General features: G+C 39.7%; 1 protein-coding gene across 1 annotated transcript; it reads left to right on the top strand.

Annotated features, from left to right (window-relative positions):
* The first annotated feature begins 1,586 nt into the window (after window positions 1–1,586).
* On the top strand, window positions 1,587–15,562 carry LOC117857416 (uncharacterized). Its single transcript, XM_034740066.2, has 4 exons — window positions 1,587–1,811; window positions 1,985–2,050; window positions 7,076–7,242; window positions 7,568–15,562. Exons 3-4 carry the CDS (start codon window positions 7,188–7,190, stop codon window positions 15,334–15,336), a joined length of 7,824 nt encoding a protein of 2,607 aa, XP_034595957.1. The 5' UTR covers window positions 1,587–1,811; window positions 1,985–2,050; window positions 7,076–7,187; the 3' UTR covers window positions 15,337–15,562.
* Window positions 15,563–16,452: the final 890 nt, after the last annotated feature.

Below are 16,452 nucleotides of genomic sequence, written 5' to 3'. Positions count from 1 at the left end.
AGTCAAAAAAACCAAAAATCCTCTAAATTGCTTATCCCATAAAAATTTATCAGAAAATCAATGGAATGGATTCACACCGAACTATTATACCGATTGACTCAACATCAGACGCTGCTAAGCAGGGACTAGATTACATGGGCAAAACTGATATTATATAACACTAAACCATTGTTGAATTAAGGTGGGATGATAAATGCACCGGTTTAGTTAGGTAAGGGTTTGATTTGCACCAAATGAAACATGAATGATGAATATTACACTTTTGCAATATTTGAGGGAAGAAAAGTACACTTTTTTTCAACAAAGAAACGTGACCAATGATTGTCTCCATGAGGAAGAGAGTGGCACGGAATGCTGCCGCTCTTCATCCCACCTTCCATCGTCTAAGAACCGAGCCTTTTTGAAAGGTCATTGCAATTCACAGTAAACGGCTTTATTCATATTTAATCTAGAAGATCATCCTATGACTGGGACTCGTTTTTTTAAACAAAATGGATATGTAGAGAAAAAGCTGAGACTCGTATTTTGCTATACCATTTTTGAAACAATTCTACCTCAAACCGTGTTTTTCATAGCAAATTACTGCAAGACTACAATAGCTTAGCTTGATGAATGTGACGTTTATACACATGTTAACATACTGAGACCCATGCTAAAAGAGCATGGCTATTCCATATTGACCCTAGGTTATGTAGGACGGATTTTGCATATACATGGTTTGAAGAATTTTCTTTTTTTTGCGTGTGTGGAATAGAAAAAATGGTTTCATGATAATTTACCAAAAAGGTTTATGGTCCTGTTTGGCACGGCTCCACTCCTAAACTCCAGCAACTCCATCAAAAAATTCAGCCAAACACCCCAACTCCAAAACTCCATGGAGTTGCCAACTCCATGGAGCTGTAGTGCAAATGGAGGTGGAGTTTTGGAGCACCTCTTTTGCTACTCCAGAAACCTCTCTTTTGAACCTCCTCGTGGAGTTGGTGGGTAATTACCCACCAATACCACTGGTTACAAAAAAAATATTTCATTCTATTCTCCCTTCTATTCTCCCGAGCCCCACTCGCCGCCAGAGCCCCGCCCGTCGCCGCCCCCGTGGCTGGCCAGCCCCGCCGCCCGGTCGTCGCCCGTCGCCGCCCAAGCTGCCCCGCCGCCCGTCGCCGCCCACCCCGCCGCCCGCCGCCCACGCCGCCGCCCGTGGAGGGTCTCCCGTGTGCGGCACAGTGCAGTGGAAAAAGGGGAAGAAGAAGATGGGATAGAGAGGATGACAAGTGGAGCCTTAATTGGGGGGCAACAATGGCAATCCACACTGAAATCGATCTTTTTTGGAGCTGAGAGCACCCATCTAGCCAAACATCCCATTTTTGTTCTGGAGTTTTGGAGCGGAGCTGGCTCCATGTGAAATTCTGGAGTGGAGCAGCTCCACCCAAAGTTGGAGCCATACCAAACAGAGCATATTCTAATGCATTCTAGCGCTTCTGTACTTGTGCTTTTGCCCATGGGTCCATGAGTTACGTTTCCTATGTCCTGAGTCCTGAAGTAGAAGATCCTGGCTCCCTAGCGTTAAGGCGGGAACGCAGAGACAAAACGAGACATGGACGATACAAAATCACAAAAAGGCAGGCCGCGCTCAGGTAGATGCTGCAGAGGCTTCAAAAGGACAAGGCGAGAGTTGCTCACTTGTGTAGTTGTGCGCATTTGTAACGCTGCCCACACATCAGAGAGCCAGAGCCTAGTGGAGAAGAAGCCTCTGGGGCAGGTTCTCTGCGGCCTCTGCTTGCTTCGTCGAGCAAGCGATTCATCCTAGCCTTCAGGTAACTCTGCTCCTCTTGCGCCTTGGTCTGGTTTCATTTCGTCTCTTTTTGTTGGGGGCGTGCTCCCCTGTTTTGATCTGGCAGGTGACAGGTCTCTCTGCTTTTCCTACTTGCAATTGCAACTGTGGTGTGCCATCTTTGATCATGCTTGGTTTCCTTTTCGTCTTTGTCAGATCTTGTTTCGGGTTCAAGAAGTTGTGGGAGATAGCTGTAGAGGAGGAGAAGGCGGCACTTCGGCGGTACGTTTCTTGATTTTCCCACTTATTTTCTCCCTCCAGTTCCTCATTTCTCTATCTGGGTGTGCTGCTGTGATATTACTGTTCTTGCGGTAGTGGAGAAATTTCCGTATGGCTGTGTGTGTTCTTGGATGGATCTATGTTGGGTCGTGTGCAGTGGCGGAGCTGGCAGATTTCTACGCCTAGGGCCACTTATCTAAGCGGTTGAACCACCCAGATTAGCTCCCATAGCGATAGTCACAGCAGCAAAATATCAAATGCATGCTATGCTTTTTAGAGTATCTTACTATCACTAATTGGAAGTTCTTTTGAAGCCTCCAGGTAAAGCCACCTGTGGTTCTTAGGTGGACACTCTTAGAAAAGAGAGAAATCTAGAAATTCATAAAAAAAAAGCAAAACATCTGTCGGTAGACTCAAATCATCGTAGCCATTGAATCTATTATATTTTCTAAAAAAAATATCCACTATACCATTATGAAAATAGTCTAAATTAACCCCTAAATCTATATCTAAATTACCCATCTCTGCCATTATATAAAATTAACTAAAATAGCCCCCTATCAAAATTACCCACTTATACCATTATAAAAATATTTAAAATAACCCCTAAATTTGTAACTAAATTACCCACCACTAATACTTAAAAAACTTAAAGTAATTCCTTAAATTTGCATCTATGTTACCCATGTATGCCATTATCAAAAATAACATGAGGTAACCCTGCATTTGAATCCAAATCACCTTAATTAAAAATATACATCAATATATGATTCTAAATCATATATTTCTTACACCGTTGGTATATGATATAATAATTAAGATATACATGATGTGTGTCACCATTTATAAAGATATAAAGGAAGTGATAAAAATATAGATTTCTATGTTAAAATTATGGCTCAAAATTAGGGTCCATTAATCAAATGCAAGCGCATACATGTGATGTAAAGTGAAAAGTTAAATATTATAAATGTGGATGAAAATATTATAGAGTAATCACTAACTAATATCTGTCACAATCGGATGAAGATAATAAGTATATATCTATATAAGTATTGTGTTCGAATATTTAACAAATAAGAGGTAGCTCAAGTTTTGTAGCAATGTGGTCTTATTTTTTTCTATTGGAAACTCTGTATTAGTTCCCATGAGGCACGGTAGAAAAAAAAGGACAAATAGAAATTCTCACAAAAATAAAAACATATCAATCCTATAAACTCTAATAATCATAATCATTGATCTATTATATTTTCTAAATATTTACCCACCACTATCATTATGAAAATATTCAAAAATAAACTCCAAATTTATATGTAAATTATCAAGCTCGGCCATTATAAAAAATAATCTAAAATAACCTCATAATTTTCATCCAATTTACTCATACATATCATTATATAAAGCATAACTTAAAATGCTATTGTAATTTGTATCTTAGTTACCCTTGTTATTAAAATAACCTAAAGTAAATACCTAAATCTTAATCTAATTATCTTCACGTGCATAATAAAGAAATGTTATATGATTCTAAATTACCTATTTATGTTGCTGTGAATATAGAAATACTAAGTTAAAGTATATGCACATGATGAGTGTCACCATTTAGACCATTTATACATGTATGTGAGGAATTGATGAAAAATATTGATTTTTATGCTAAACATAATGTATAGAGGTGCGATACAAGATGAAAAAAGTGTGAATGTGAATGAAAAAGTGTATAGGATAACTATTAATTAAAAATCAATCACAGCTAGGCAAAGATAAGTACATACCTATATGAGTATTATGTTGAAGTATTGAAAAAATGATAATGCCCGTAGGTAAACAATTTTGATTATTAGTTAGGAATTTATTTTTAAATAATTTTTAAATACGATGGCTTTAAAAACATTAGCCCGTGCGGGAGCACGGGTTGATGGACTAGTAGTCTTAATTCCAAACCTAATTTTTTAATGAACTCAATAAAAACTTGGAAATTTTCAAAAAATACCTAACTGGTGCTGATTTGGTCCGTCCACACCTATCATATGTTCAAATGAATTAGGCAAGGAAAATGCAAAGTACAGTTAATTTGTGAAAAAGGATAATGGGGAATGCATAGCCCAGTATTAGCGACAAGTACTTATACTGGTAGCACCCATTCCTTCTGTTTCTATTTCCTCTTCATTGAGTAATTCTAGTATAACTGTAGAAGCCCACAAATTGCAGCATAAATAACAAATTAATTAAATTTGTTCAATTGAAATAGAAAGGATTGGGGAGACGAGGAGGAATTAATAAAGGATGGAGCATGGACCTGCCGCATGTGTCTCGCGCACCGCACGAGTGCACTGGCGCCCGCACGTTCCCACCTTGCCGAACCCGGCTGCATGGCGCCACCGTAGTGGCGTGCCGGCAATAGCGCGCGGCCGCACACGCACGCCAGCCTCAGGTGCCGCGGGACCAGCCTTGAGTATCCACTCCTCTGAGAAGGCTGTGCGCTGCCGCTCTACTGTCGGTCGCTGATGCGGATTTCCGGATTTGTTGAGAGGGAGAGACCGTGGAGACTGTAGAGAGAGAGGGGGAGAGAGAGGGAGAGAGAGAGAGAGCAGGCAAAGAGGGCAGCATCGGGATTCCGGGACGCGCAGTTGCATGGAGTGGCGAGGGCACGACTGCACGATGCCGTTAGCCGGTCAGGCGGCATTTCATCATTTTCTAAAAAAAATGTTGAAATAATATATTATTTGAAACAGTATACTAAAAATGTTGAAATGATGTATTAAAAATATTTAACTATTACATTAAATGTTGAAACAATGTACTAAAAATGTTGAATGATGTATTAAAAATGTTGATATATTATATTAAATGTTGAAAAGATATATTAAAAATGTTGAAATAGTAAACTAAAAAAATGTAAAATAACATACTGAACCTCGTTCTGTTACAATAATTTAAAAAATTGCTATGGTTCAAACGGATTTCAAATTGGATCTGAACCAGAAAACACGATTAGTTGGAAATCTCGTTCGAATCCCACCCACTTCCCTCCACTTGCGACACGACACCTGTCCCTGCACGGCTGCACGCTGCTGCTCCGCACGCACCTCGAACCACGCATAATCTGATAGGTCGCACGAAAAACATTAGTCCCACCTTCCGAAAGATAGATAGGATTCCCGGGTCAACATGTGCCTGTACAACTTGGGCTGCGTGGGCCTTTGCCCTTGCTGGCTGCTTGCCTGCCTGCCTGCTGGGCGACGCCTAGGCCAGTCCACAGAAATGCTAGCTGGGTCATGGAAAATGTAGGAGAGGTATAAGGGGCAATTTGGGCCACGCCTAGGGTCGTGGCCCTAGGCCCAAATCTTCCCCTGGTCGTGTGCGTTCTGATGTGGCAACTGGCAACTGGCATAGAGTGAGGGAGATGCTAGATTAGAATAAGCGTTAAGTGTCATAAGCATCTCTTTCTCTGTTCCTAACCTCCGCCTTTGTTTCTCTTGTTTTTCATGTTTTTTTTCCTTTTCTCCCTTCCTTGATATCTGAATATATTAGCGGAGTGGTTAGCACTCGTCACTTGTTAATTCTATCTTCTTGGATTAGTTTCCTAACTGTTTCAGCACTGGTCGGGTCCCGCGTGTCGTTACATTCGTGATGTTTATTGATTTCGTATGACAAAAATTCCTTCGGGCTGCTATTTCCCCAATTAGATCGCATATGTGTACTGTTTCCAACAGAGACCATGATAGTTCCAGGCCGAAGATACTACCATGTTATACTTCTGTTAGCAGAAGGCTGACACTCAGCATGGCTCACTATGGCCTACCCATATGCATTTTAGATATGTCTGAAGTTATGCTGCCCAAAAGGTTTGTAAATTTTGGGCACCCACGCAACTTTGGCGGATGGAACTGGACCAAACGTTTTATAATGTACTCATCCATGCATTGCAATTTAGCTCAGTCAGAATCTGGTTTTGAGATGGCTTTGTTTTTTTTTTTGGCATAGAAGAATCTATAAATATTGATGTGTTTATCAGCAATCTTTGCAAAATCATCAAGACTGTCTTCTTTCTTATTACAAAGCTAAGATAATGCAACAGATATGAGCCTCCAAAGTGTCTTCCACAAGTACCATTGTTTGTTATCTAAAAGAAGTACCTTAGTCTCAATATATACTGTTAATGGGTATACTGTTGTAGTTTATAAAAAAAACTTTTCCTGCCAAGCATAATTTGTCAAGATCCAAAATGAAAAATGTAATGATTTTACAAGTGATTGTCTTCCAGGTCACCAACCATGGCATCTTATCTGCCTATTTATCACTGAGATTACATTTCCACTTACCCAAATGTTGTTAAGCATGATATAATGAAATTGTCCTAAAAATCATGATATAGCATATGTTTGGAAATATTCCTGGTAGAGGGTCAAAATTGACGTTTTAAACTTTTAGAGGCCATATCAATTATTTGATTAATAGACCACTTACGATCCATGCTGTATATTACCGCATACAAATGAAGGAGATCATGACATAACAACGGGCCTGCAGAGAAACAACTATTTGTAATTTTAATCAAGACCTTATGACGTAAATTATATTACTTTATAATTTGAAGTGCATATTTAGTTATAGGATATACGATCCATGCTTGAAATGCTTGCCATTCTACTTCGTCTTAGTGCAAGAGCATTAAAGGTTACTGCTGCTACTAACTTAGGCTCCAAATTCTGGATATAAGCTTCACAAATTAATATTTCTGTGCACTCTGGAAATATAGCTGTACATTCAACTCCTATTTTGCAAAAGTTGGTTATATATACCCCTTCAGAGGGGCTTCCATCTTTTCCAATTTATACTTATTCAGTTGTTTTGTGTGAAAAGTGCAGATGATATTTTTCAATCATTAACTAGTTAAATAGTTTCTATTGAACCACCTGTTTTTTTTATCTTCATCTTCCTTTCGATAATTTTGCTATTTAAGATTAGATACTATCCACAGATGACTTCCCATTCATTGTCTTTGTGTTTTTTTAACCATTTCAGGCGCAAAGCTATTCAGGATTGCAGCATCATACGACCTCAGCTATGATCAATTTTGTCTGAGAAAGATTTCCTGCAAAGAAATAGTAAAGCTTGTGGAGACAAGAACGCCATTATGACAAAGAAACACAAAATTAGGAAATCCAAGTATCTTCTTGAGAGCAAAAAGGGTACTGTCTTAATTCATGACTAATATTTACTCAAAGGAATTTTTATGTTGGCATAGAGATCTCGAAGTGCAGTTTCTACATAGATGAAAACTCCTACTGATCTACTGTTGTTCCTTTTTGACATTCTTGTGGCTGATCTCAACGTGATTCCAATACCCACCGAACATGAATGAGTCTTATATGTTCGTATTTCACCATTAAAGTGTTTTTTTGGCATTGCTATAGTTACATTTTTCAAGAAGAATTCTGGCTTGTTCAACTTATAGCTATCCTATTTCTAGCGAGTCATAGTCTGAAAACAATAGTTGCTATTTTGGTTTTTCAGATGTTGATGAGAATGTGGAGAACATTTTGCGAATGATAGGAGAGGAGACCGAGCAGACTGAGAATGAAAAAGATGATTATGGAAATCCTGTCAAGAAATTAAAGCTGTCTTCCCTTGTGAGGGGCTTCCATGAGGACTATCAATACCTTCACAAGCACTACAAGCAACTAATTAGCAAACTAGAAAATGTTGGCTACAATTTCTCTGGTTCAGATTCATCTGATTCAGACACAGAAGGAGACAGCTCAGACAATGATGTCACTGCACCAAAAGTAGCAGTGAAGGAAGAAAACAACCTATACCATAAGCCTACTGAGCATCATAACATGGAAGCAGAGATTGAGAAGCTGAAACAAAGTACAGAAGAACAGGCCAAGGAAATATCTGATCTGAAGCAGCTAATTGATAAAGCAATCAAAGATAAAGAAGCTACAAGTTCAGAGATTGCAAATTTGTCATCTGAGAATGAAAATATGAAATTGTTAGTTGAAACTGCAAAAAGGGAGGAAGGAAAATTGCTTAACACCGTAAAATCCAAGGAGACTGAGGTCACAACATTGTCTTGTGAGAAGAAGATTATTGAAGAAGAGAGAGATAACCTGAAGATGTTAATTGTAGACATGGAGAAGGAGAAGGAAGATCTGAGGAATAAGCTGAATGAAACAATGGACAAATGCAACCTCCTATCAGTAGAAGTTGAGAAGGCCCAACAGGCTGAGAAAGAAGTGCAGACCTTGTTGGAAGAAAACCAGAAGCTGAAGAATGATAACTTGATGCTATTGGTTGAGCATGATAACCTGAAAGCACTTCATCAGAATTTAGATGTTGAGTGCTTTCAACTGAAGGCAGCCATTGCAGAAATCACCGCTAAAAATGAATCCTTGATCACAGAAAATCATTCAGCTGAAAGAAAACTCCAGCAACTGGGGTTAGAGATAGAGGGGCTTAAAGTGGAGGCCGCAGAGCTAATGAACAATCTGGACAAGGAGCGTCGTACTGCAGCAGAAGAAAAAGAAAGACTAGTATCAGAAAATTCAATGTACTTGAATGAGTTAGAGAAGGCACAGTCTAGTGTTAAAGCTCTAGAAAACGAACTGAAATCAACAATAAATGTTATGAATAGTAATATTGCCGAGCTACAGAAAGATAATGATTCTGCCACATCAGAGATAGAGCAGCTAGAGGCTTCTTTGATGAATCTTAAGACTGAGCTAGCACAACAACTTGAGCGGATTTCAGATATGCAGAAGACTAATGAAGGCCTGGAGCTGGCAAATTCTAACCTGCATAATGAAATTGTTGAATTACAAGGACAAAAAAATGAAGCTGCTGCTTCAGTTATTAATCTTGAGAGCAAGTTAGAACAACAAGTCCAAAAGATTTCAAATCTTCTGGAGGCCAACAAAGACCTCGAAGCAGCAAAGACTGATATGTATAATGAGGTTACGGCACTGCAAGAGGAGAAAAATGCAGCACTCGCTCAGTTACAGCAATCAGAGGCTAACATCAAGAAACTTCAAAGTGACCTGGTACAGCAGCAAAATCAAATTTCACTTTTCCAGCAAGAAAATGAAGAGCTGCAGAATACAAATTCTAGTTTACACAAGCAACTTGAAGAGATAAGGACTACTCTGCAAGATGAGATCATTGTGCTACAAGGAGAGAAGGAAGAGGCCATTAACAGCTTACATCAGTCAAATGATTCAGTCAAGACCTTAGGAGCTCAGTTAGAGCAGGCAGTTGAACAAATTTCTGTTCTGCAGCTTGCTAATGAAGACCTACAAAATAGTAACTCACAGTTGAAGATGCAACTAGAAGAGGCGAAGTTTAGTCACCAAGCTGAAATATTAGCACTACAAGATGAAAAGAACAAAATAATTTCAGATTTGCAGCAGTCTGAGGCTTCTATCAAGAATCTTGTAAGTAATATTGCCGAGCTACAAAAGGACAATGATTCTGCGACATCAGAGATAGAGCAGCTAGAGGCTTCTTTGATGAATCTTAAGACTGAGCTAGCACAACAACTTGAGAGGATTTCAGATATGCAGAAGACTAATGAAGTCCTGGAGCTGGCAAATTCTAACCTGCATAATGAAATTGTTGAATTACAAGGACAAAAAAATGAAGCTGCTGCTTCTGTTATTAATCTTGAGAGCAAGTTAGAACAACAAGTCCAAGAGATTTCAAAACTTCAGGAGGCCAACAAAGACCTCGAAGCAGGAAAGACTGATCTGTATAATGAGGTTATGGCACTGCAAGCGGAGAAAAATGCATCACTCGCTCAGTTACAGCAATCAGAGGCTAACATCAAGGAACTTCAAAGTGACCTGGTACAGCAGCAGAACCAAATTTCACATTTCCAGCGAGAAAATGAAGAGTTGCAGAGTACAAATTCTAATTTACACAAGCAACTTGAAGAGATAAGAACTAATCTGCAAGATGAGATCATTGTGCTACAAGGAGTGAAGGAAGAGGCCATTAACAGCTTACATCAGTCAAATGATTCAGTCAAGACCCTTGGAGTTCTGTTAGACCAGCGAGTTGATCAAATTTCTGACCTAAAGCTTGCTAATGAAGACCTACAAAATAGTAACTCCAAGTTGAAGATGCAACTGGAAGAGGCGAAGTTTAGTCACCAAGCTGAAATATTAGCACTACAAGATGAAAAGAACAAAATAATTTCAGATCTGCAGCAGTCTGAGGCTTCTATCAAGAATCTTGTAAGTAATATTTCCGAGCTACAGAAAGATAATGATTGTGCCACCTCAAAGATAGAGCAGCTAGAGGCTTCTTTGATGAATCTTAAAACTGAGCTAGCAAAACAGATTGAGAGCATTTTAGATATGCAGAAGACTAATGAAGGTCTGGAGCTTGCAAATTCTAACCTACATAATGAAATGGTAGAATTACAAGGACAAAAAAATGAAGCTGCTGCTTCAGTTATTAATCTTGAGAGCAAGTTAGAACAACAAGTCCAAGAGATTTCAAAACTTCAGGAGGCCAACAAAGACCTCGAAGAAGGAAAGAGTGATCTGTATAATGAGGTTATGGCACTGCAAGCGGAGAAAAATGCAGCACTCGCTCAGTTACAGCAATCAGAGGCTAACATCAAGGAACTTCAAAGTGACATGGTACAGCAGCAAAACCAAATTTTACTTTTCCAGCGAGAAAATGAAGAGCTGCAGAGTACAAATTCTAGGTTACACAAGCACCTTGAAGAGATAAGGACTAATCTGCAAGATGAGATCATTGTGCTACAAGGAGAGAAGGAAGAGGCCATTAACAACTTACATCAGTCAAATGATTCAGTGAAGACCTTAGGAGCTCAGTTAGAGCAGGCAGTTGAACAAATTTCTGTTTTGCAGCTTGCTAATGAAGACCTACAAAATAGTAACTCACAGTTGAAGATGCAACAAGAACAGGCGAAGTTTAGTCACCAAGCTGAAATATTAGCACAACAAGATGAAAAGAACAAAATAATTTCAGATCTGCAGCAGTCTGAGGCTTCTATCAAGAATCTTGTAAGTAATATTGCCGAGCTACAGAAGGATAATGATTCTGCCACGTCAGAGATAGAGCAGCTAGAGGCTTCTTTGATGAATCTTAAGACTGAGCTAGCACAACAACTTGAGCGGATTTCAGATATGCAGAAGACTAATGAAGGCCTGGAGCTGGCAAATTCTAACCTGCATAATGAAATTGTTGAATTACAAGGACAAAAAAATGAAGCTGCTGCTTCAGTTATTAATCTTGAGAGCAAGTTAGAACAACAAGTCCAAGAGATTTCAAATCTTCAGAAAGCCAACAAAGACCTCGAAGCAGCTAAGACTGACCTGTATAATGAGATTACGACACTGCAAGAGGAGAAAAATGCAGCACTCGCCCAGTTACAGCAATCAGAGGCTAACATCAAGAAACTTCAAAGTGACCTGGTACAGCAGCAGAATCAAATTTCACATTTCCAGCGAGAAAATGAAGAGCTGCAGAGTACAAATTCTAGTTTACACAAGCAACTTGAAGAGATAAGGACTACTCTGCAAGATGAGATCATTGTGCTACAAGGAGTGAAGGAAGAGGCCATTAATAGCTTACAGAAGTCAAATGATTCACTCAAGACCCTTGGAGTTCTGTTAGACCAGCGAGTTGAACAAATTTCTGACCTGCAGCTTGCTAATGAAGACCTACAAAAAAGTAACTCCAAGTTGAAGATGCAACTGGAAGAGGCGAAGTTTAGTCACCAAGCTGAAATATTAGCACTACAAGATGAAAAGAACAAAATAATTTCAGATCTGCAGCAGTCTGAGGCTTCTATCAAGAATCTTGTAAGTAATATTGCCGAGCTACAGAAGGACAATGATTCTGCGACGTCAGAGATAGAGCAGCTGGAGGCTTCTTTGATGAATCTTAAGACTGAGCTAGCACAACAACTTGAGAGGATTTCAGATATGCAGAAGACTAATGAAGGCCTGGAGCTAGCAAATTCTAACCTGCATAATGAAATTGTAGAATTACAAGGACAAAAAAATGAATTTGCTGCTTCTGTTATTAATCTTGAGAGCAAGTTAGAACAACAAGTCCAAGAGATTTCATATCTTCAGAAAGCCAACAAAGACCTCAAAGCAGCCAAGACTGATCTGTATAATGAGGTTACAATACTGCAAGAGGAGAAAAATACAGCACTCACTCAGTTACAGCAATCAGAGGCTAACATCAAGAAACTTCAAAGTGACCTGGTACAGCAGCAAAACAAAATTTCACATTTCCAACGAGAAAATGAAGAACTGCAGAATACAAATTCTAGTTTACACAAGGAACTTGAAGAGATAAGGACTACTCTGCAAGATGAGATCATTGTGCTACAAGGAGTGAAGGAAGAGGCCATTAACAGCTTACATCAGTCAAATGATTCAGTCAAGACCTTAGGAGTTCAGTTAGAGCAGCAAGTTGAACAAATTTATGTTCTACAACTTGCTAATGAAGACCTACAAAATATTAACTCACGGTTGAAGATGCAACTAGAAGAGGCGAAGAGTCACCAAGCTGAAATATTAGCACTACAAGATGAAAAGAACAAAATAATTTCAGATCTGCAGCAGTCTGAGGCTTCTATCAAGATTCTTGTAAGTAATATTGCCGAGCTACAGAAGGATAATGATTCTGCCATGTCAGAGATAGAGCAGCTAGAGGCTTCTTTGATGAATCTTAAGACTGAGCTAGCAAAACAACTTGAGAGGATTTCAGATATGCAGAAGACTAATGAAGGCCTGGAGCTTGCAAATTCTAACCTGCATAATGAAATTGTTGAATTACAAGGACAAAAAAATGAAGCTGCTACTTCAGTTATTAATCTTGAGAGCAAGTTAGAACAACAAGTCCAAGAGATTTCAAAACTTCAGGAGGCCAACAAAGACCTCGAAGCAGGAAAGACTGATCTGTATAATGAGGTTATGGCACTGCAAGCAGAGAAAAATGCAGCACTCGCTCAGTTACAGCAATCAGAGGCTAACATCAAGGAACTTCAAAGTGACATGGTACAGCAGCAAAACCAAATTTTACTTTTCCAGCGAGAAAATGAAGAGCTGCAGAGTACAAATTCTAGGTTACACAAGCAACTTGAAGAGATAAGGACTAATCTGCAAGATGAGATCATTGTGCTACAAGGAGAGAAGGAAGAGGCCATTAACAGCTTACATCAGTCAAATGATTCAGTGAAGACCTTAGGAGCTCAGTTAGAGCAGGCAGTTGAACAAATTTCTGTTCTGCAGCTTGCTAATGAAGACCTACAAAATAGTAACTCACGGTTGAAGATGCAACTGGAAGAGGCGAAGTGTAGTCACCAAGCTGAAATATTAGCACTACAAGATGAAAAGAACAAAATAATTTCAGATCTGCAGCAGTCTGAGGCTTCTATCAAGAATCTTAGAATTGAATTGAAGCAAGGAAAAGAGCAAATCTCAAAAATGAATCTATCTAATGAAGATCTGACGAACAACATTGCTATATTGAACAAGCAATTGGAGGAGGTCAGGAGCAGTTTGCATGCTGAAATTGCACAACTACAAGCAGAGAAGGGCATAGTTCTATCAGAGTTACAGGTGTCTCAGGCTTCTGTCAGAAACTTGGAGAGTGTGCTAGAAAAGCAGAGTGAGAAGATTTCAACTCTGGATCAAGCTAATGATCAGTTACAGAAGAACATATGTACCTTGACTGAGCAATCAGAACAAACCAAGGCTGAGCTGCAGAAGGAGGTTGAGGCAACACAAGAAGAGAAGGATACAGCACTAACACAACTAAAGCAGTCACAGACTTCAGTACAAAATCTTGAGAATGAGGTGACACGACTGAAAGAGGATCTTTCAGTTCAGCTAGAAAGCAATTCCACCTTGGACAAGCAGTTGGAAGAAGTCAGGAGCAGTACGCATGCTGAAATTGCAGAACTACGTGCAGAGAAGGACGCAACGCTATTGGAGTTACAGACGTCTCAGGCTTCTGCCAGAAATCTTGAGATTGCCCTTCAAACCCAAAATGAGAACATTTCAACTCTACAGCAAGCTAATGATGAGTCACAAAAGATCATTTGTACTTTGACCGAGCAATCAGAACAAGCCAAGGCTGAGCTGCAGCAGGAGGTTAAGGCTACACAAGAAGAGAAGGATGCAGTGCTAACAAAGCTGAAGCAATCAGAGGATTCAGTACAAAATCTTGCGAATGAGGTGACACAGCTGAAAGATGAACTTTCAGTTCAGCTGGAAAACAATTCTACCTTGGAAAAGCAGTTGGAAGAGGCAATACTAAAAGTATCTAACCTACATGAGAATCTCGAGAAGGCTCAGGCTGAAGCAGCTTGTCAAATTGATGACATGAGTACAAAAACAAAAGATCTGGAGAAGACAATCGATCTATTGTCTTGTCGAAAGACCAAGTTGGAGGAGGATCTAAAAATTATGATTAAAGCATGCATAGTAAACATGTCATTTATGACAGAATTTGAAGATAGAGTTACACAAAAAATTTCGGATTATGAGGCTGGACTTGTGGCTCTCCACCAGAGCCTGAAAGGGGTTACTAGCAGCTGTCAGAGGCTTCAGTATGCATATGATGAGGTGTCCTCGAGGGTGTCCCAGCTCGAGATACTTAAGAGGAGTCAGATTGAGGAGATAGGTCAGCTAGAGGTGAAACACACAGAAACTTTGGAGAAACATCGACTTCTGGAAGAGGAAAATTTGTCTGCAAATAAGGTGAACACAAAGCTACAAAAGCATGTCCAAGACCTTGAAGTTCAACTCCAGCTAGCCAAGCAGAAGCTTAAAGTTACCGAGGCAGAAAGCAAATGCAAAGAAGATAGCTACGCAATGGCAGTGGAGACATCACAGGCAGAGATCCATCGCCTTGAACAACTAGTAAAGCAGTTTTCTGGAAGAGTCAGCTTGCTGGAAGAAACTCTCATGCAAGTAAAAGGACATGCCGTATCAGGGGTCAAGGTCCTGAGGAAGAAGCTACATGATCAGCTTGATGAACAGAAGGAACTTGTCAAGGAGAATGATGAGATGTCTGTTAGGTTGAGAGAGAAAGAAAAGTTGGTGTCAGAAATGGTGAAGAACTCAGTTGAAGCAGAAGCAAAGATTGTCCAGCTCGAGAAGATGGTGGCAGAGAAAGAAGAAGAGCTAGCAGCTAGAGTGCACAAAAAGAAGCCAAGATTGTCCACTCTTTTTTTTCGTTTCAGAAAAAAGAGTGCAGGAGAAGAGAGAAGCCATCAAGCAGCTGAGTGACGCGATTGCTTAACATAAGAACTATAGCGATGATCTGGTGCGCTACATCCGCAGTCACAATCGCCCTCGCCTCCCATTCTGTCTGTAAATCTGAATGTCAGTAAACGATGTAAAGGCTTGTATGTATCATAAATAGGGCTGAAATACTTTCTGGAAGTAAGCCATACTGAGTGGCTTGTGCATTCTATTAGCAGAGAGAACTGCTACAGTAATTATTTTTTATTCATTCCACCTTGTCTTGTTACTGGAGCGATCAAATTACTATCAGACTAAGTCAAGGTTCGACAAATATTCTGGCTTGCTCTTTTCAGTCCCAACTCGAACAGGCAGGTTCTTTGCCACACCTTTTCGTTGTTCATGGCAGACTGCAGGATTATCTTTGGGCGCTTCGTAGTTTATGTTTGCACTTTGCCTGTCTTGGAGGTTTTGTGATTGATGGCTAAATGATCTCTGAAAAATATATCAACAGATCATCATTGGTCGCACTATGTCAAACATGCAGGCTGCATTTCTAATGCAGACTTCTGGGGACAATCATACGACATTCAGTTTTGCTGCCTGTAAACCATCATTCCCCCCCCCCCCCCCAAGGGTGGCCTGCAATCATTCTTGATAGCATATTTGTGAACGCACGCAATTCTGGTTTGCATAGGCTGTTCCATTTTTGTTTTGCTGTAGCAATGCATGTCCATATGATTCATGCTGCTAAGGGCTAGTTTGGCAGGGATGTGGCTATGACTGAAACAAGTCCGACGGTGGCTCCTCTAGAGGAGCAGCTTAACTGGTGGAGTTGAAGCTGTTTTAAAAACGTTTGGCAGAACATCTTCTTCTATCTTTTATAAATAGATGGAAGAGTTCAAATGTCCAATATAACCCTCCCTTGTATATATATGAGTTTTATGTTTGCCCTATTAAATGAAAAATAAGAATAGGAACTCTAGATTAACAAATAATTATTCTAGCTGAGTTATTGGACCACAGAGTACACTAGTCCATATTATTTGGTGGGCTTCACAAGAGAATTACGACGTTCTAGGCCCAAGAGAGACACGGGTGAGAGAGAGTGAGGAGTGGATAAGAAGAGAGCGTTCTGCTCTTTGTTCGTGGCTATGTCGA

This window comes from Setaria viridis, chromosome 5, assembly GCF_005286985.2.
Source record: "Setaria viridis chromosome 5, Setaria_viridis_v4.0, whole genome shotgun sequence".
NCBI classification, from domain to species: Eukaryota; Viridiplantae; Streptophyta; class Magnoliopsida; order Poales; family Poaceae; genus Setaria; species Setaria viridis.
This window is presented reverse-complemented; position numbering and strand designations above follow the sequence as displayed.

Bases quoted from the DNA above. Each gene is read 5' to 3' on its own strand.
- LOC117857416 (XM_034740066.2), top strand. From the start codon at position 7,188: ATGACAAAGAAACACAAAATTAGGAAATCCAAGTATCTTCTTGAGAGC. The intron at 7,243-7,567 runs GTACTGTCTTAA...TTGGTTTTTCAG, and splicing joins TCTTCTTGAGAGCAAAAAGG to ATGTTGATGAGAATGTGGAG.